The following is a 23,129-nucleotide window of genomic DNA, read 5'->3' on the forward strand; positions in this document are numbered from 1 at the left end:
CGTACCTAGGGGGAGGTCAGATATTTGTGACGATGTGTGTGACGAGGGGGGGGGTTTGATACATGTGACGTCACATCAAAATGCGCAACTTTAAATAAATCTAGAATTGTTATAACAACACTAATTGTTATAACAACACTCCTACAACATCAGAGTGCAGCGCCACATTAAATACGCACTACAATGACAATAGTTTAAAGCGATTTGAAGCATGTTTTATTTGGGGGGGGCAGAGCTTTGTGACGTCATATTTGAGTGGGGGCTGACTTTTTGTGACGCCGTGTGACGAGGGGGGGGGTCAAAAATCATCCAAAATCGCGTGACGTCATTTATGGACGGCCCCTAAACAATCAAAGTAAAAACTGAATAATAAACACGATTGAACTTCAGTGGGATCATAACCATCATTAAAACGGTCACCGCAACACTGCCAGCCAACTGCTATGACCAACACTTGGACCAGTATCATCACCGCCCCTGCTAGCGGGTAGTCCATAAATGACGTCACGCGATTTTGGACGATTTTTTACCCCCCCCCCCTCGTCACACGTCACAAAGCTCTGCCCCCCCCCCCCAAAAAAGCACAATTCCATTTTGAAAATTAAACATGTTTCAAATCTCTTTAAACTATTGTCATTGTAGTGCGTATTAAATGTGGCGCTGCACTCTGATGTTGTAGGAAAAAACATTTAATAAAGTCTATTTAATTAAGCAGAACGTGTTGTCTATATTTATTTAAAGTTGCGCATTTTGATGTGACGTCACATTTCTCAAACCCCCCCCCCCTCGTCACACATCGTCACAAATGTCTGACCCCCCCCTCCCCCCTAGGTGCGTGACGTCATTTATGGACGGCCCCTCGTCCCATCACACCCACGACCAACCACCACAATAATCACTCATCACCACCATCACCACGATCACCATCACCAAGTAGAATCCCTCGTACCATCATCATCATCATCACCATCATCATCATCACCATCATCATCAGTACCATCCAGAGGTCGCAACCGGGTACCCGATACCCGTACCCGATACCCGGCCGGGTACGGGTACGGGTAGCCGTTTGCGACCCTGGTGCGGCCGGGTACGGGTAGGCCGTGAGTCACTGGTGAGTCACCGTTTGTCACTCATTTCGGGTAGGGTACGGGTAGGGAACGGGAACCCGTACCCGGCCGGGTACGGGTACCCATTTGCGACCCTGATGCGGCCGGGTACGGGTAAGGAATCAAAACCCGTTTACGACCTCTGGTACCATCACGAGTATAATCGCGAGTATCATCACAGTCATTGGTATCAACCACAAACTCATCATCATCATCACGAAGCATCATCACCACCACCACCATCACCAATGAATAAATTTGACGTGGATCTTGACGCCAGGTTTTCCACACCACCACCAACCCACGTGCTGTTTAGCCACGTGACAGCGGGCTCTAACCACCCCCACCCACCCCATCTCTCTCTTCTCAACGTACCAATCAGCACGCGCCGCCGTGCGGTCACGTGCCACACCGCCGCCCAATGAGCGCGAGCGACAGCCCGAGTATAAGAGGCGCGGTCAGGGACCCGTTCGGGCTTCATTCGGGCGCAGCGAGACGCCCGGTAGGAGGTGGATTTACGTCCGTCCTGATCCAGATCACAGCAGCAGCAACACGAGTCGCCCGTGCCGAGCAAATGCGCGATCACGCGACTCCACGGCAAACAAAGGACTCGCGCACACGGCAACCGACTTACGCGAACGTATCGAAAGCGCACGACGCGTCGCGGTTCACAAAACGCCGACTCTAATCCCGCAAAGTCGTAGCGAACTTTATTTTGTTTCGCTTGTTTTGTCGAGGTCGCGTCCCACCTCTTCCCCTAACCCCCCTCCCCCCGTCGTTTGCTCACCTCGAGGGACACACGCGCGCCGAGATGTCTTCCTCGCAAGTGTCCCGTGTCCGACGCAACGGCTCTCCGCCACCGCAGCAGCCCGGCCGCAAGCACCAACCCCTTCGTGCCACCGTTCCCTTCCAGCTGCTCGGCGCGACCGCGACACGCGGCCCTGCCCCGGCCTCGAGCCCTGCCCCTGCTGCTGCTGCTGCCCAGGGCTGCCCGCACAACAATGGGGGGGCAGCAGCAGTAGCAGTAGCTGCAGCAGCTGCCTCTGCTGCTTCCACCGCTGTGGCTACGACGCCGGCCACCGTTGCCTCGGCTGTGGTGGCGGTGGTGGTGGCGGCGTCTTCCCACGTCCCAGTTCCTGGGTTCGGCTCCGGGTACGGCGGTGCGGCCCAGGCAGGCGACGCGGGGTCGACTGCTACTGCTGCTGCTGCTACGAAGCAGGCGGCCTCGCCTGAGAGACGCAGCCCAGCGTCGCCTGGGTGCAAAGGTAATGAGGTGGTGGTGGTGCTTGCTACCCACACCTAACCCCCTCGTGTACCGTGCGGGCCTTTTAGAGGCACTGCTGCTGCCAACTCGCTCCGGGCACTGGTCTCCCTCCCTACCAGGCTGTGCAGGATACACGGGTGATCTTTGTACGGGGTCTCTGTACGCTGGACTTCTTTCGCACCGTACGTAGGTAACCGTGCTAGAATAAGAGGTGTTGATGATGGTGGTGGAGGAGGGGTGAAGTTGTTGCTGGTGGATGGTGGTTATGGTGGATGGTGGCGGTTGTGAAAGTGGTGGTTTTTGGTGGTGATTCTGGTGGTGATTTTGGTGGGTCGGTGGCCGCGTGGTGATGGTTCGGTTGATTCTGCAAGTGGTGAGCCCAGATGCAACGCAGCTTGCAGCTGGTGGTGGTAGTGAATGTTGTTGCTGCTGTTGCTGCTGCCACTATTGTTGTTGCTGCCACTGTTGTTGTTGCTGCCACTGTAGAAGTTGGTGGTGCCACAATTGTTGGTGGTGCCACTGTTGTTGTTGCTGCCACTGTTGAAGTTGGTGGTGCCACTATTGTTGTTGCTGCCACTGTTGTTGCTGCCACTGTTGTTGCTGCCACTGTTGAAGTTGGTGGTGCCACAATTGTTGGTGGTGCCACTGTTGTTGTTGCTGCCACTGTTGAAGTTGGTGGTGCCACTGTTGTTGTTGCTGCCACTGTTGAAGTTGGTGGTGCCACTATTGTTGTTGCTGCCACTGTTGTTGTTGCTGCCACTGTAGAAGTTGGTGGTGCCACTGTTGTTGTTGCTGCCACTGTAGAAGTTGGTGGTGCCACTGTTGTTGTTGCTGCCACTGTAGAAGTTGGTGGTGCCACTGTTGTTGCTGCCACTGTAGAAGTTGGTGGTGCCACTGTTGTTGTTGCTGCCACTGTAGAAGTTGGTGGTGCCACTGTTGTTGTTGCTGCCACTGTAGAAGTTGGTGGTGCCACTGTTGTTGTTGCTGCCACTGTAGAAGTTGGTGGTGCCACTGTTGTTGTTGCTGCCACTGTAGAAGTTGGTGGTGCCACTGTTGTTGGTGGTGCCACTGTTGTTGTTGCTGCCACTGTAGAAGTTGGTGGTGCCACTATTGTTGTTGCTGCCACTGTAGAAGTTGGTGGTGCCACTATTGTTGTTGCTGCCACTGTAGAAGTTGGTGGTGCCACTGTTGTTGGTGGTGCCACTGTTGTTGTTGCTGCCACTGTTGTTGTTGCTGCCACTGTTGAAGTTGGTGGTGCCACAGATGTTGTCACGCATCTGAAACTAAACAACGCATTTCGTGTTATTATTATAAACCCAGGTAACGCCCCCACAGAGCTTGTTACACACAGATCTCTTTCACCGGCGCGGACCTGCCGGTCGCAAATTATTAAATCTCTCCACGAGAATTGTCTTGATCAACACGTGGGAAACTGTAGCAGCGGTCAAATAAAGTTCCTATAAATTTCCTTGTGTGCGTGCGCGCTGTGTGTGTGGCTATATGATGGTGCATTGCCACACTCCACTGCTGGATAGGAGCCAAGTCCCCGCCATACAGAGGAGGGTGATGATTTGGGCCAACCTTTAACACGCAGCCTGTATAGATAGCCACAATGCACGCCGTGTACGCTACATCGGAGATGACGCAACTGGCCGTATGGACTGCACACGATTTGGGGCCGTCCATAAATGACGTCACGCGATTTTGGGCGATTTTTGACCCCCCCCTCCCCTCGTCACACGGCGTCTCAAAAAGTCAGACCCCCCCCTCCTCAAATATGACGTCACAAAGCTCTGCCCCCCCCCCCAACCATATTTCCATTTTGAAAATAAAACATGCTTCAAATCTGTTTAAACTATTGTCATTGTAGTGCGTATTTAATGTGGCGCTGCACTCTGATGTTGTAGGAGAAAACATTTATTAAAAAAGTCTATTTGATTAAGTAGAACGTGTTGTCTATATTTATTTAAAGTTGCGCATTTTGATGTGGCGTCACATTTCGCAACCCCCTTCCCCTCCTCGTTCTAGATTTGAAGCTTTCGTGACTGCAAGGATTCATACTCTTAGTTTTTTTCGGAAAAGTCACGTAGGTGAAAAGTAAATAATAAAAATAAATAGTAAAACTAATATAAATAATAATAGAAATAAAATGATAAATCGTCACATGTCCCCCCCCCTCGTCACACATCGTCACAAATGTCTGACCCCCCCCCCCAGGTGCGTGACGTCATTTATGGACGGCCCCTTTGTGTACTGTGCTGCACACGATCTGTGTACTGTGCCCGCACGCTTGTGCAGCAACACAGGACACGCTGCAGCCTTACACGTACGTGACCCCCACCACCCTCGGGGTTTGCGATCTTGCACGAGGCTTTGTGTGTGTGATTGTGTGTGTGATTGTGTGACGTGTGTGTGATTGTGTGTGTGATTGTGTGTGTGAGTGTGTGTGATTTGTGTGACATGTTTGTGTGACATGTGTGTGATTTGTGTGTGATTTGTGTGATTGTGTGAACTGCAGGACACGTGCGTGCAGTATGCAACGAGGGCTGAACGATTGATCGATTTGGAATCGATATCGCAATTTGAAACGGTGCGATTAGCAAATCGCAAAGGCTGCGATTTTTTGCAATTTTAAAAATCTTATTATTGGAATTGTTTTATTTTTTATTATAACTTTATTTAACTTAACAATTGTTCTGTTTGATTGTTCTATTTTTTTATATATAAATACATGTTGGAAGCAATTCGTATATTTTAAGTTCTCATCTTTGCATTAGAATATATAGAGCAGTTCATATTGTGATGGTATCACGTGGTAATGCTCCATCACACGTATTAAATCGATTACACAGTGAATATTGAACTGAAGCTTGGCTTTAAAAAATTTATTCGCAAACCAAATCGCAATATCTGTCAGAACAATCGCAATTGGATATTTTCCCTAAATCCTTCAGCCCTATATACAACCCACCATCGGGTTTGCAATCTTGTAAGAGGCGTTGCGTGTGATTGTGTACTCTAACAGCACTTGCCCCAACAGTCTGTTCAGGCTATACGGGGGATCTTTGTCTTTGTCTACAGGACACGTGATGATAACGCGAATGTAGGGGCAGCACTTCCGGGACTACATTCAGCGACAAATGTCGTGGCCTGTGGCACTTTAGTGTAGCAGAGCTGCGTCAACCCCCTTATTATCAGTGCCCTACCTTAGTAGCAGTGCCCTGCCTTAGTAGCAGTGCCCTACCTTAGTAGCAGTGCCCTGCCTTAGTAGCAGTGCCCTACCTTAGTAGCAGTGCCCTACCTTGGTAGCAGTGCCCTGCCTTAGTAGCAGTGCCCTGCCTTAGTAGCAGTGCCCTGCCTTAGTAGCAGTGCCCTGCCTTAGTAGCAGTGCCCTGCCTTAGTAGCAGTGCCCTGCCTTAGTAGCAGTGCCCTGCCTTAGTAGCAGTGCCCTACCTTAGTAGCAGTGCCCTGCCTTAGTAGCAGTGCCCTGCCTTAGTAGCAGTGCCCTGCCTTAGTAGCAGTGCCCCGCCTTAGTAGCAGTGCCCTGCCTTAGTAGCAGTGCCCTGCCTTAGTAGCAGTGCCCTGCCTTAGTAACAGTGCCCTGCCTTAGTAACAGTGCCCTGCCTTAGTAGCAGTGCCCTGCCTTAGTAACAGTGCCCTGCCTTAGTAGCAGTGCCCTGCCTTAGTAGCAGTGCCCTGCCTTAGTAACAGTGCCCTGCCTTAGTAACAGTGCCCTGCCTTAGTAGCAGTGCCCTGCCTTACTACAGAACAAGTCAAAACCATACTGGTCACCCCGTGCCCCTTATTCATCTCAAAGTTCTTCCTACAAAGTCCCATTGCAAGGGAGAACACACAAAAATAGACACTCACCACTAGTACACTAACTAGTACACTCACCACTAGTACACTCACCACTACTACACTCACCACTAGTACACTCACCACTAGTACACTCACCACCGCTACACTCACCACTAGTACACTCACCACTAGTACACTCACCACTAGTACACTCACCACTAGTACACTCACCACTAGTACACTCACCACTACTACACTCACCACTAGTACACTCACCACTAGTACACTCACCACTACTACACTCACCACTAGTACACTCACCACTAGTACACTCACCACTAGCACACTCACCACTAGCACACTCACCACTAGCACACTCACCACTAGCACACTCACCACTACTACACTCACCACTAGTACACTCACCACTAGCACACTCACCACTAGTACACTCACCACTACTACACTCACCACTAGTACACTCGCCACTAGTACACTCACCACTAGTACACTCACCACTAGTACACTCACCACTAGTACACTCACCACTAGTACACTCACCACTAGTACACTCACCACTAGTACACTCACCACTAGTACACTCACCACTACTACACTCACCACTACTACACTCACCACTACTACACTCACCACTACTACACTCACCACTAGTACACTCACCACTAGTACACTCACCACTAGTACACTCACCACTAGTACACTCACCACTAGTACACTCACCACTACTACACTCACCACTAGTACACTCACCACTAGCACACTCACCACTAATACACTCACCACTACTACACTCACCACTACTACACTCACCACTACTACACTCACCACTACTACACTCACCACTACTACACTCACCACTACCACACTCACCACTAGTACACTCACCACTAGTACACTCACCACTACACTCACCACTAGTACATTCACCACTAGTACACTCACCACTAGTACACTCACCACTAGTACACTCACCACTGGTTCACTCACCACTGGTTCACTCACCACTGGTTCACTCACCACTAGTACACTCACCACTAGTACACTCACCACTAGTACACTCACCACTGGTTCACTCACCACTGGTTCACTCACCACTGGTTCACTCACCACTAGTACACTCACCACTAGTACACTCACCACTAGTACACTCACCACTGGTTCACTCACCACTGGCTCACTCACCACTAGTACACTCACCACTAGTACACTCACCACTAGTACACTCACCACTAGTACACTCACCACTACTACACTCACCACTAGTACACTCACCACTAGTACACTCACCACTACTACACTCACCACTACTACACTCACCACCACTACACTCACCACTAGTACACTCACCACTAGTACACTCACCACTACACTCACCACTAGTACACTCACCACTAGTACACTCACCACTAGTACACTCACCACTGGTTCACTCATCACTGGTTCACTCACCACTGGTTCACTCACCACTAGTACACTCACCACTAGTACACTCACCACTAGTACACTCACCACTAGTACACTCACCACTGGTTCACTCATCACTGGTTCACTCACCACTAGTACACTCACCACTAGTACACTCACCACTAGTACACTCACCACCACTACACTCACCACTAGTACACTCACCACTTGTACACTCGCCAGTACACTCATCACCACTAGTACACTCACCACTAGTACACTCACCACTAGTACACTCACCACTACTACACTCACCACTAGTACACTCACCACCACTACACTCACCACTAGTACACTCACCACTTGTACACTCGCCAGTATACTCATCACCACTAGTACACTCACCTTTAGTACACTCACCACCACTACACTCACCACTAGTACACTCACCACTAGTACACTCACCACTAGTACACTCATCACCACTAGTACACTCACCACTAGTACACTCACCACTTGTACACTCACCACTAGTACACTCACCACCACTACACTCACCACTAGTACACTCACCACTTGTACACTCACCAGTACACTCATCACTAGTACACTCACCACCTGTACACTCACCAGTACACTCATCACCACTAGTACACTCACCACTAGTACACTCACCACCACTACACTCACCACCAGTACACTCACCACTTGTACACTCACCAGTACACTCACCACCACTACACTCACCACTAGTACACTCACCACCTGTACACTCACCAGTACACTCATCACCACTAGTACACTCACCACTAGTACACTCACCACTAGTACACTCACCACCACTACACTCACCACTAGTACACTCACCACTAGTACACTCACCACTAGTACACTCACCACCACTACACTCACCACCACTACTCACCACCAGTACACTCACCACTAGTACACTCACCACTACTACACTCACCACTAGTACACTCACCACTAGTACACTCACCACTAGTACACTCACCACTAGTACACTCATCACCACTAGTACACTCACCACTAGTACACTCACCACTAGTACACTCACCACCACTACACTCACCACCACTACACTCACCACTACTACACTCACCACTAGTACACTCACCACTAGTACACTCACCACTAGTACACTCACCACCCCTACACTCACCACCACTACTCACCACCAGTACACTCACCACTAGTACACTCACCACTAGTACACTCACCACTACTACACTCACCACTACTACACTCACCACTAGTACACTCACCACTAGTACACTCACCACTAGTACACTCACCACTAGTACACTCACCACTAATACACTCACCACTACTACACTCACCACTAGTACACTCACCACTACTACACTCACCACTAGTACACTCACCACTAGTACACTCACCACTAGTACACTCACCACTAGTACACTCACCACCCCTACACTCACCACCACTACTCACCACCAGTACACTCACCACTAGTACACTCACCACTAGTACACTCACCACTACTACACTCACCACTACTACACTCACCACTAGTACACTCACCACTAGTACACTCACCACTAGTACACTCACCACTAGTACACTCACCACTACTACACTCACCACTACTACACTCACCACTACTACACTCACCACTACTACACTCACCACTACTACACTCACCACTAGTACACTCACCACTAGTACACTCACCACTAGTACACTCACCACTAGTACACTCACCACTAGCACACTCACCACTAATACACTCACCACTACTACACTCACCACTACTACACTCACCACTACCACACTCACCACTAGTACACTCACCACTAGTACACTCACCACTACACTCACCACTAGTACATTCACCACTAGTACACTCACCACTAGTACACTCACCACTAGTACACTCACCACTAGTACACTCACCACTGGTTCACTCACCACTGGTTCACTCACCACTGGTTCACTCACCACTAGTACACTCACCACTAGTACACTCACCACTAGTACACTCACCACTGGTTCACTCACCACTGGTTCACTCACCACTAGTACACTCACCACTAGTACACTCACCACTAGTACACTCACCACTAGTACACTCACCACTAGTACACTCACCACTGGTTCACTCACCACTGGCTCACTCACCACTAGTACACTCACCACTAGTACACTCACCACTAGTACACTCACCACTAGTACACTCACCACTACTACACTCACCACTAGTACACTCACCACTACTACACTCACCACTACTACACTCACCACCACTACACTCACCACTAGTACACTCACCACTAGTACACTCACCACTACACTCACCACTAGTACACTCACCACTAGTACACTCACCACTAGTACACTCACCACTGGTTCACTCATCACTGGTTCACTCACCACTGGTTCACTCACCACTAGTACACTCACCACTAGTACACTCACCACTAGTACACTCACCACTAGTACACTCACCACCACTACACTCACCACTAGTACACTCACCACTTGTACACTCGCCAGTACACTCATCACCACTAGTACACTCACCACTAGTACACTCACCACTAGTACACTCACCACTACTACACTCACCACTAGTACACTCACCACCACTACACTCACCACTAGTACACTCACCACTTGTACACTCGCCAGTATACTCATCACCACTAGTACACTCACCTTTAGTACACTCACCACCACTACACTCACCACTAGTACACTCACCACTAGTACACTCATCACCACTAGTACACTCACCACTAGTACACTCACCACTTGTACACTCACCACTAGTACACTCACCACCACTACACTCACCACTAGTACACTCACCACTTGTACACTCACCAGTACACTCATCACTAGTACACTCACCACCTGTACACTCACCAGTACACTCATCACCACTAGTACACTCACCACTAGTACACTCACCACCACTACACTCACCACCAGTACACTCACCACTTGTACACTCACCAGTACACTCACCACCACTACACTCACCACTAGTACACTCACCACCTGTACACTCACCAGTACACTCATCACCACTAGTACACTCACCACTAGTACACTCACCACTAGTACACTCACCACCACTACACTCACCACTAGTACACTCACCACTAGTACACTCACCACTAGTACACTCACCACTAGTACACTCACCACCACTACACTCACCACCACTACTCACCACCAGTACACTCACCACTAGTACACTCACCACTACTACACTCACCACTAGTACACTCACCACTAGTACACTCACCACTAGTACACTCACCACTAGTACACTCACCACTAGTACACTCACCACCACTACACTCACCACCACTACACTCACCACTAGTACACTCACCACTAGTACACTCACCACTAGTACACTCACCACTAGTACACTCACCACCCCTACACTCACCACCACTACTCACCACCAGTACACTCACCACTAGTACACTCACCACTAGTACACTCACCACTACTACACTCACCACTAGTACACTCACCACTAGTACACTCACCACTAGTACACTCACCACTAGTACACTCACCACTAATACACTCACCACTACTACACTCACCACTAGTACACTCACCACTACTACACTCACCACTACTACACTCACCACTAGCACACTCACCACTAGCACACTCACCACTAGCACACTCACCACTAGCACACTCACCACTAATACACTCACCACTAGTACACTCACCACTAGTACACTCACCACTAGTACACTCACCACTAGTACACTCACCACTAGTACACTCACCACTACTACACTCACCACTACTACACTCACCACTAGCACACTCACCACTAGCACACTCACCACTAGCACACTCACCACTAGTACACTCACCACTAGTACACTCACCACTACACTCACCACTAGTACATTCACCACTAGTACACTCACCACTAGTACACTCACCACTAGTACACTCACCACTGGTTCACTCACCACTAGTACCCTCACCACTAGTACACTCACCACTAGTACACTCACCACTGGTTCACTCACCACTGGTTCACTCACCACTGGTTCACTCACCACTAGTACACTCACCACTAGTACACTCACCACTAGTACACTCACCACTAGTACACTCACCACTGGTTCACTCACCACTGGTTCACTCACCACTGGTTCACTCACCACTAGTACACTCACCACTAGTACACTCACCACTAGTACACTCACCACTACTACACTCACCACTACTACACTCACCACTACTACACTCACCACTACTACACTCACCACTAGTACACTCACCACTAGTACACTCACCACTACTACACTCACCACTACTACACTCACCACTAGTACACTCACCACTAGTACACTCACCACTAGTACACTCACCACTAGTACACTCACCACTAGCACACTCACCACTAGTACACTCACCACTACTACACTCACCACTAGTACACTCACCACTACTACACTCACCACTACTACACTCACCACTACTACACTCACCACTACTACACTCACCACTACTACACTCACCACTAGTACACTCACCACTACTACACTCACCACTAGTACACTCACCACTAGTACACTCACCACTAGTACACTCACCACTAGTACACTCACCACTACACTCACCACTAGTACATTCACCACTAGTACACTCACCACTAGTACACTCACCACTAGTACACTCACCACTAGTACACTCACCACTGGTTCACTCACCACTGGTTCACTCACCACTGGTTCACTCACCACTAGTACACTCACCACTAGTACACTCACCACTAGTACACTCACCACTAGTACACTCACCACTAGTACACTCACCACTAGTACACTCACCACTAGTACACTCACCACTAGTACACTCACCACCACTACACTCACCACTAGTACACTCACCACTTGTACACTCGCCAGTACACTCATCACCACTAGTACACTCACCTTTAGTACACTCACCACCACTACACTCACCACTAGTACACTCACCACTAGTACACTCACCACTAGTACACTCACCACTAGTACACTCATCACCACCAGTACACTCACCACTTGTACACTCACCAGTACACTCATCACCACTAGTACACTCACCACTAGTACACTCACCACCTGTACACTCACCAGTACACTCATCACCACTAGTACACTCACCACTAGTACACTCACCACCACTACACTCACCACCAGTACACTCACCACTTGTACACTCACCAGTACACTCACCACCACTACACTCACCACTAGTACACTCACCACCTGTACACTAACCAGTACACTCATCACCACTAGTACACTCACCACTAGTACACTCACCACTAGTACACTCACCACCACTACACTCACCACTACTACACTCACCACTAGTACACTCACCACTACTACACTCACCACTAGTACACTCACCACTAGTACACTCACCACTAGTACACTCACCACCACTACACTCACCACCACTACTCACCACTAGTACACTCACCACCACTACACTCACCACCACTACAGTCACCACCAGTACACTCACCACTAGTACACTCACCAGTAGTACACTCACCACTAGTACACTCACCACTACATACCTGTCAACCCCTTATCATTGCTCTACCTTATCACAGACCAATTCTGACCTTATTGGTCACCCCGTGCCCCTTATTCATCTCAAAGTTCTTCCAACAAAGTCCCATCACAAGGGAGAAACACAAACTAATAGACAAAAAATATATCAAATATTTTGCCCGTATTGAAACGGCCGTACGCCGTATGGACCTGAACTCGATTCCCCTGTACAGGGATACGTGGTTTTAATAGTGTGGGTTGACACGCTATGTGGTGTGTAGGTCACCGTGTTAGTGTTGCCGCAACGTGCAGAGTGGTAAGACCCCGCAATGTGACTTTAGTTTCTAACGAGTAATCCCGTGCCGCCCGTTCATCGCAGGTTCCGTGGTTTGTAACGCGCTCATCATTAGCGCTGCGAATTAGTAATTTCTCGCGCCCTATGCTGTTATAAACATAATAACAAGCAACCATCTTCTTGGTTCTTTCGGTAAAGTCACGTAGAAGGGAAGTAATAAAATAATAAAAATAATAAAGCATAATAAAATAATTCTCACGACGTTTCGGCCACAACGCAAGCAGCCGTCCTCAGGTGAAGAATTCTTCACGTCGTAAGAATTATGAGGACGGCTGCTTGTGTTGTGGCCGAAACGTCGTGAGAATTATTTTATTATGTTTTATTTTCATTATTTTATTATTTCCATTCTACGTGACTTTACCGAAAGAACCAAGAAGATGAATCCCTGCAGTCACGAAAGCTTTAAATCGAAACAAGCAACCGGTACGTGAGCACGGCACGTGTGGTACGTGTGTGTGTGTAAAACACTGAACCGTATAATTCGAGATTTGAAGCTTTCGTGACTTCAAGGATTCATGGGTTTTTTCGGTAAAGTCACGTAGGTAAAAAAATAAAATTAAAATCACGACGTTTCGGGGGCAACACAAGCCTCCGTCTTCAGGTGGAACCGTCACAGCACGATAGCTGTATCAAGTAAATGTTTTATTTCAATTATTTATTTACTTGATACAGCTATCGTGTTGTGACGGTTCCACCTGAAGACGGAGGCTTGTGTTGCCTCCGAAACGTCGTGGATTTTTATTTTATTTTCATTTTTTACCTACGTGACTTTACCGAAAAAACCCCAAAACTGAACAGTATCGTTTGGTGCGCGTTTGAGGAAGTTTTTGGCTGTTGCTTAGCGGACTTTGGGGATTATTCACCGACGAGAGGAAACGTGGCTGGATGTACGGAGATAACTTCTGCACAAGACGATAGGCCACCAACAACCTTAACACCGTGTGGCAAGGATAATAATAATAATGGGGTTTTTAACATTTCTGGCAATAAAGCAGGAGTTGCGTTGAGATGTTCCAACACCAGATGATGTCTTTTGCAAGGAATCAAGTACTGCACTAACCTCACACGCTCCTTAACATACAAACAAACATGCTCCGGTAATATTGATTCCTTGCAAAATGTATTTATTTGGTGTTTGACCATCTCAATGCCTGCTTTATTTCCAGAAACGATGCAACCTATTCTTATTACGCGCTTTTATTTAACTCACTCCGTCTGTTGTTGTTGTCGTTGTTGTATCATCAAATCTTGTAACTCAATTTAACCCACTTCCCAATTGTGGTATCGACTGCAAACTTGGTATACGTATGTCATACTGATGACAATACTATATTCTATCATAACAAATAAAAAATATATATTTGTAAACATTTTTTATCTGTTATGTTTCGGCTTGGGTCTAATTGTCCCCACGCTCAACTGACGTTGGCTGTAAATCACCACAGCCCCTTGCGTTATGGCAAGCTTCGGGGCCACTTCCTGGAGTCGTGGAGTTCTTACATCACTAGTACGGTACATTTCATGAAAGCGTGTTTTTATTAAAAAAACATTTTAAAAATATTACTTATTTATGGCTAAGTCTCACCACCACCAGTGTCAGACCAGAGGACTGACGCCTAAAGGCGGACGGTACAAGGGAAATGCCACGTAGCAGAGCATTTGTAGCTCGGGTTGAGCCGCTGTGGTCTATCCACTGACCCCGTGCCCCTACAGGGCATCCGTGAAAAAAGAGCTTCACACCTCATTGGGTTCCTCCAGTATAAATTAATATTCTCAGTCTGACTTGCCACCAATCGTCTTGTCGTAGGCTCGGCTAGGCGGCGAGGGACCTTTGTCTTTGGACTTTTAGGCACACGCGAAAACTAAAAAAAAACTCTATTTGGTCAAGGTCCAAAAATACAAACTCCCATTGCGGGAACCACGTGGGAAACCGAAATCCCCTCCATCTGCAATATTGTGATTTAAACAGCGCACCGACCACACTTTTGCGGGATTTAAAACGCACACATCGCACTCGCCTGCAAACAAGTTCAAGTTCAAGTTCATTTATTAGGTATAGCCCTGTGAGCCATTCAGCTCTTGAATCGGGTGCAACCGCAACAAACAAAAAACAAAAACATGAACAAAAAAACATCTTAAAGTGAATATGTGACTAAGTGCAAACAGAAAATCCAAGAAAAGACAGCAAAATATTGCAGAAAAAACACCGTACACCAACGCTGTGTGCAAAAATCCCAGTGGGATGCAAGTCAAACAACAACAACAACAACCACAAGACAGCTTAAATTAAGGCCATCAGTCTAACTCTGTACTACAACAAACAAACATGGCTAAACCAATAAACTTTTCGAAATCACCAAAATAAAGCCATGAAAGCAATGAAAAAGCAATCATAGGAACTGTGACAGAATTTTCACAATAAATGGCATAAACAACATGTACGTCTGGCATATCCCCCCTTCCCCCCCAAGAAAGAGTTTAAACAAGGCACGACACTGCTGTTGAGGACCAAATAAGTCAACCGGTGTTGCCAGAGTGCGTGGTGTTGGCGGGGGTAGGAGTGCGTGGGAGTAGTCGAGTTATAGACTTAAATGTTGTTATTATTACGTTAAATTATGACGATGCCTGCTGTATATTTGGAGTTTGCGTGTCTCTCTCTCATCATCACGGTGGCTAGGAGATGTTGACTACCTCGCCTGGTGTTCAGGAGATCATGGGTTCGATCCCGACCCTGACGATGCCTGCTGTATATTTGAAGTTTGCGTGTCTCTCTCATCCTCATCATCACGGTGGTGAGATGTTAACTACCTCGCCTGGTATACAGGAGGTCATGGGTTCGATCCCGACCCTGACGATGCCTGCTGTATATTTGGAGTTTGCGTGTCTCTCATCATCATCACGGTGGTGAGATGTTAACTACCTCGCCTGGTATACAGGAGGTCATGGGTTCGATCCCGACCCTGATGATGCCTGCTGCATATTTGGAGTTTGCGTGTCTCTTTCTCATCATCATCATCATCACAGGAGTTGTGTTAAAGATGTTCAAACACCAAATATAAACTTTTGCAAGGAATCAAGTACTGCATCAACCACCGTATGGTACTTATGGTGAACATGCAAACACTCATGGCTCTCATCATTTTCATGCATTACGTTGAAACCGATTGGCCTATACCAGAGACATCTTTGCATGTTCACCGCAAGGGCGTGTGGTTTATGCGAACTTGACATTCCTTGCAAAAAGGCATCTTATTTGGCGTTTGAACATCTTAACACAACTGTTTCATTGCCAGAAACGGGTAAAACCCATTTTTATTTTTAAATCCTTTATATTAAGTTCGCTTGCTTGCTTGCGTGCTTACGACCGTGCAAATCGTTCGGTCGTTTTTTAACCCACTTGCCGTGATCCAATCGAGCTGACATTTTGCACACAGACTCGTTGTGCGTGACAATAAATTTTCGTGAATATTTTTTTCCAAAATTGTACACTTTTTAGGATTTTTTTTTATATTTAATTACCAATTGCTTAATGGTGGCAGGCAATCATCTGACTCATAGGTGGCAGCCATCTCAAGCCAGAGGACGAGAGGACTCTAGCCGCCACGCATATAAAGGATTTATAGTGAAAAACTTTTTTTTTACGGGTTAATTTTTAATACTTTGAAACTGGCCAAAAGTATCCCGTGATACGGGTGTTGCTCAGCCCCGAGCTACAAATGCTCTGCCACACGTGGCATCGCCCTTGTACCGTTCGTCTTTAGCCGTCTGGTTTGACACTGGTGGTGAGACTAGGCCACTAAAGAAGGCCACCGTCTCTGGTGTGGGCCAATGAGTTTCAAAGACAATGCCATCGACAATTATTACCAGGGCGTTTTTGTTTGCATGCTCGCCACAAGCACCGCGTGTGGTTAAAGCAGTCGCTTGATATTCCTTCTTGGTTTGAAGCTTTCGTGACTACTCTCTGGTTTACTAATCGGGTTTTTCCCCTTTTTGTCTGGCAACAAAACTGACACCTTTTGCAGTTTCAAGGACAATGCATAAATTATCAGAGTATTGTTTTTTGTTCGCATTTGACTGCAGGTATTGTGGTTAATGTAAGCATGATTCCTTGCAAAAGGTGTCAGTTTTGTTGCCAGAAAAAAGGGGAAAAACCCTATTATTATATTTTGGTACTGGCAAAGGAGGTCCCATGATATACTCTCTGGTTTCTTTCGCTCAAGCCACGTAAATAAAAATAATAATAAAATAAAACACGATTATTTTTTTCCTATCTCTTTACCGAAAGAACCAGAGGGTATTGATGTTCCTTGCAAAATGTATCTTAGTTGGTGTTTGAACATCATAAAGCAACTCCTGTTGTATTGCCATAGTGCTGCTAATGAACACATGTGAAAGCCAGCACGGCACACAAACGAGGGGGGTGGAGCGAGTAGCCAACACCACCCCCGGCCGCCTTTGTCTCCCCAGTGCTGAAGCTGACTAACACCGCACCAGGGGGAAAGGTTCCAGGACCGGTTCCAATTCGTCACTGTTGTTTATCGGCCTGCGAGTGGGTTGTGAATTGGACTTGGGTGAGTTGGGAATTTCATAGCCCCAGTGCGCTAACTGCTGCGCCACCGCTCCTCCCCGTGTCTTGTCCAGTTGATCCACGCAGGCTTTCGCGACCACTATTGTTGCGGATTCACTCTCCCACTCGCTCGCTCACGTAATGGGTGATGATGATGGTGGTTGTGGAGGTTGGCTCGTGAAGGACGCTGCTACTGAGCAGTCGGAGGCAGTTGCCCTCTGGCAGAGGAGCGATGCTCTCACAACAACGAGCGGTGCGCCGGGTGGCTAAAACGCAGCAAGTTGGCACAGTAGGGGGCACAGGTGGTGCATCGGTCAAACATCTCGGTTAGTCGTCGACTCATGGCAGCTGGGTCTGTCCAGTGACTCCTGCCAGCGGGCGTTCGACACTTCCCGTGGCCTTAATGTGCACCGAGCCTGGCACATGCGCCTTGGTGACGTCACACCACCACTTGGTAGCGAATGGCGGTTGTTGGCGGTGGCTGTGTGGTGTCGGGGTTATCGCGCTGCGCTACAAACCTGAGTTTTATTCCCGCTCACGGCCAACGCCGGTGACGATTATCTGAACCTGTCCTGGGCCTCCTCCCCTAGGTCGACTCGGCCTCAAATGAGCACCTCATTTGCGGCCGGGCGTGGTGTTGGCCACCCACCCCCTCGTGTGCTGTGCCGGCTTTCATAGGTGCTCGCTAACAACACTTGCCCCTACAGTCTGTTAAGGCTATACGGGGGAACTTTGTTTTTGCGGCCTCACTCTACCCCCTCCACGCACTCTCCTGCCTCTCCCCTCTCACTCTACTCCCCTCCACGCACTCTCCTGCCTCTCCCCTCTCATCTCACTCTACCCCCTCCACACACTCTCCGCCTCTCCCTTCTCACTCTAATCTGTCAGCCAAGACTTTACGTGATGCAGGGAAGGAGGGGGTAGTGAGGCAGGGAAGGAGGAGAGTGCGGAAGGGAGGTTCCCACCCATTCTTTTAACTTTCACGGACTGGCCCACGTGGCTTTGCTCCAGCGAGTTCAAATCCTGGTTAGGGGTCGTCTAAGCCCACACTGTGCCTCCCCAGGGTCCGACAAAACGAGAGTTCCGTTTGTGTGGGGAGCGGGGGGAGCGGAAGTCAACAGCAGTTGTCTGATGGGATATTCCCGTCCCTCGCCATATCAATGTGGAATCTCTGCCGCTGTGGATTGGTAGGCCGCTCCTGGTTAATGCGCCATCGCCGTCCGCTTTGCCGTGATGGACGTCACAAAAGGACCCCCCCCCCCTCTGCCCCCACCCTTAACCCCCCCCGCCCCCCCCCGCTTCCCCCTCGTGGGTGGTGTCGGTTCAGGGGAAGAGGCGAGCTGCTAGGTTGCTTGCCGGCGTCGCGGTCCGCGTTTTTAATGCCAAAATTACTCGCAGAACGACGCTTTCGGGGACAAACGGGGGGGTTGGCAAGGTGCCGCCGTTTATCGGTGATGTTGTCAATGACGTTGGCCATTGCCGGCTGCGGATTTCCGGATTGCCGGATTCGGCGTGCGGTTCCGCGAACCGTCGCTTGCCAACGACGTTGGTCGTGGCCGGCAGCGGGTTTCCAGATCGCCGCATTCGCAGAGCGGTGCCGCTAACCCTCGCGTCACCGCTCTCCCCGCCTCCCCACCCTGACTGATTGACTGACTGACTTCATTGCACCAGGTTTGAACGCCGAGTGGTTTGCAAGGGGGGAGGGGGCGGCAGGGAGACTGACTTGCGCAGAAGGCAAAGCCAGTAAACGGAGGAGGAAAAATAAGAATCTGTGTTGACCCTTTCTCGCAAGGAATCAAGTCGCTGCAATATCCACACACGGTGAACACGCAAACAAACATGCTCTGATTATAATAATACATGCAATGTCTTTGGAACGGATTGGCCTACACCAGAGACGGCAGCCTTCTTCATGGCCTAGTCTCACCACCAGTGTCAGACCAACGCCAAAATGTGCGCAGTACAAGGACAACGCATCTTGCACGCAACAAAAGTAAATCCGAGCTGTTGCCGTCGATGCGAATATTAATAATAATAATACCCCCTCGAGTGGCGTCGTGGTCAAGCACGCTGGACTTGTGCTCCAGAGGTCAAAGGGTGACAATTTCTCAATCCACCACCACCACGCGGCACCGCTTCCATCTACCCGGTGGTGTAAACGGCCGACGATCGGCAGGTCGCTTGCCGTGGGGATAGTGTCGGTACCACCACCACCCCCCTTCACGTCTTTCAAGACGTTCTGGTCAACGTGGAAGAGTAGACCAAATACCCTCGGTGTGGGGGGGGGTGCAGGGAGGTGAGGCCCCAGGGCCCACGTGGACCCCCTCCGAGAGGGGAGCGGGGAGGGGGGCGCTCTCCTACAGAGGGCCCTTCCACCAGCACTGGGACAGGGAAAGAAATTGCAGGGCTGCACTTTTTTACCTCCTACGTGCGTGCTACGTTTGGCCGATTTGAGTCCTCGTTGAGAATGTGTTTTTGTTTGGCTTGGGAGGAAACCCGGAGTGCCCAGAGATAACCCTCGCTCGGAAGAGATGAGGAGATACGGGCACGACTGTGCGCACACGCAGGTCGGCAACCGTCTTGCTCTACTGCCTCGTGCGTGTTTCTCGTCTCGTGCATGCCCGAGGCTCTGTCTCCCAACCTTGTCTGGAGACCCCATCAGAGGCTGGTTTGACAGTCTATTGTCTAGAGGCCCTATCAGAGGCCGGTCTGTCAGTCTATTGTCTAAAGACCTCATCAGATACTGATCTGTCAGTCTTTTGTCTAGAGACCCCATCAGAGACCGGTCTGTCAGTCTATTGTCTAGAGACCCCATCAGAGACCGGTCTGTCAGTCTATTGTCTAGAGACCCCATCAGAGACCGATCTGTCAGTCTATTGTCTAGAGTCCCCATCAGAGGCCGGTCTGTCAGTCTATTGTCTAGAGACCCCATCAGAGACTGATCTGTCAGTCTATTGTCTAGAGACCCCATCAGAGGCCGGTCTGTCAGTCTATTGTCTAGAGACCCCATCAGAGACCGATCTGTCAGTCTATTGTCTGGAGACCCCATCAGAGACCGGTCTGTCAGTCTATTGTCTAGAGACCCCATCAGAGACCGATCTGTCAGTCTATTGTCTAGAGACCCCATCAGAGACCGGTCTGTCAGTCTATTGTCTAGAGACCCCATCAGAGACCGATCTGTCAGTCTATTGTCTAGAGACCCCATCAGAGGCTGGTCTGTCAGTCTATTGTCTAGAGACCCCATCAGAGACCGGTCTGTCAGTCTATTGTCTAGAGACCCCATCAGAGACCGATCTGTCAGTCTATTGTCTAGAGACCCCATCAGAGACCGGTCTGTCAGTCTATTGTCTAGAGACCTCATCAGAGACCGGTCTGTCAGTCTATTGTCTAGAGACCTCATCAGAGACCGGTCTGTCAGTCTATTGTCTAGAGACCCCATCAGAGACCGGTCTGTCAGTCTATTGTCTAGAGACCCCATCAGAGACCGGTCGTCAGTCTATTGTCTAGAGACCTCATCAGAGACCGGTCTGTCAGTCTATTGTCTAGAGACCTCATCAGAGACCGATCTGTCAGTCTATTGTCTAGAGACCCCATCAGAGGCCGGTCTGTCAGTCTATTGTCTAGAGACCCCATCAGAGACCGGTCTGTCAGTCTATTGTCTAGAGACCCCATCAGAGACCGGTCTGTCAGTCTATTGTCTAGAGACCCCATCAGAGGCCGGTCTGTCAGTCTATTGTCTAGAGACCCCATCAGAGACCGGTCTGTCAGTCTATTGTCTAGAGACCCCATCAGAGACCGGTCTGTCAGTCTATTGTTTGAAGACCCCCATCAGAGGCCGGTCTGTCAGTCTATTGTCTAGAGACCCAATCAGAGACCGATCTGTCAGTCTATTGTCTAGAGACACCATCAGAGGCCGATCTGTCAGTCTATTGTTTGAAGACCCCCATCAGAGGCCGGTCTGTCAGTCTATTATCTAGAGACCCCATCAGAGACTGGTCTGTCAGTCTATTGTTTGAAGACCCCCATCAGAGGCCGGTCTGTCAGTCTATTGTCTAGAGACCCCATCAGAGACCGGTCTGTCAGTCTATTGTCTAGAGACCCCATCAGAGGCCGGTCTGTCAGTCTATTGTCTAGAGACCCCATCAGAGGCCAGTCTGTCAGTCTATTGTCTAGAGACCCCATCAGAGGCCGATCTGTCAGTCTATTGTTTGAAGACCCCCATCAGAGACCGATCTGTCAGTCTATTGTCTAGAGACCCCATCAGAGACCGGTCTGTCAGTCTATTGTCTAGAGACCCCATCAGAGACCGGTCTGTCAGTCTATTGTCTAGAGACCCCATCAGAGACCGGTCTGTCAGTCTATTGTTTGAAGACCCCATCGTTCTGCCAGTCTCGTACCCAAGTTGCCCAACAGTTCCAAACGTTGACGCCGCCGTGTGAGATGTTTAAGGAAGACCGCTGCCGGTAAGCGATGCTCACGGACACAGCCCCCCTTGAGGTCCATGAGACTCTGTCCTCAGTGGTTTGGTGCGAGAGCCCTCTGTTGAACTTGCACCGTGCTGCGTGTGGCGAATACTTCTCGTCCCGGTGTTTATTATCTCGCGCTGCGCCTCCCGCTTTTGCCGTTGGCTTTGGCATTCCGCGTGGACTGCGAGCAGACATTCCTCGCGACTCGGCGAGGTGCATTCTGTTTGCCCGTGTGCCACTTTGAAATAAATCGTGGAACCTCGTCCCCTCTGCGTGTATGTGCATGTGTGTGTGTGCTAAACGGGCGCGGCACGGGCTAGAGAAGAGATGGAGTGATGTGGTACAGGAGGACGTGGAGCTGAGTGGACTTGCCGATGACTGGTACCAGTGGTGTCAAGATCGGCCTCTGTGGAGGAGGCTCGTGAAGGACGCTACTGGCCAGTTGGAGGCAGTCGCCCTCCAACAACAACGGAGGGCGGAGGAGCGACGCTCACAACAACGAGCGGAGCGCCGGGTGGCTAAAGCACAGCAAGTTGCTACAGTAAGGGGCACAGGTG

At 49.4% G+C, this 23,129-nt stretch overlaps 1 protein-coding gene across 1 annotated transcript in view; it reads left to right on the forward strand.

Moving 5' to 3' along the window:
- The first annotated feature begins 1,603 nt into the window (after nt 1-1,603).
- Nucleotides 1,604-23,129, forward strand: part of LOC144951392 (uncharacterized) — a 54,864-nt gene continuing 33,338 nt past the window's right edge. The window contains exon 1 of the mRNA XM_078881631.1: nt 1,604-2,374. Within this exon, the coding sequence (XP_078737757.1) occupies nt 1,921-2,374 (454 nt within the window). The 5' untranslated portion in view covers nt 1,604-1,920. The remainder of the gene's footprint in view (nt 2,375-23,129) is intronic.

Source organism: Lampetra fluviatilis, chromosome 62 (assembly GCF_964198595.1).
Source record: "Lampetra fluviatilis chromosome 62, kcLamFluv1.1, whole genome shotgun sequence".
Classification (NCBI taxonomy): domain Eukaryota; kingdom Metazoa; phylum Chordata; class Hyperoartia; order Petromyzontiformes; family Petromyzontidae; genus Lampetra; species Lampetra fluviatilis.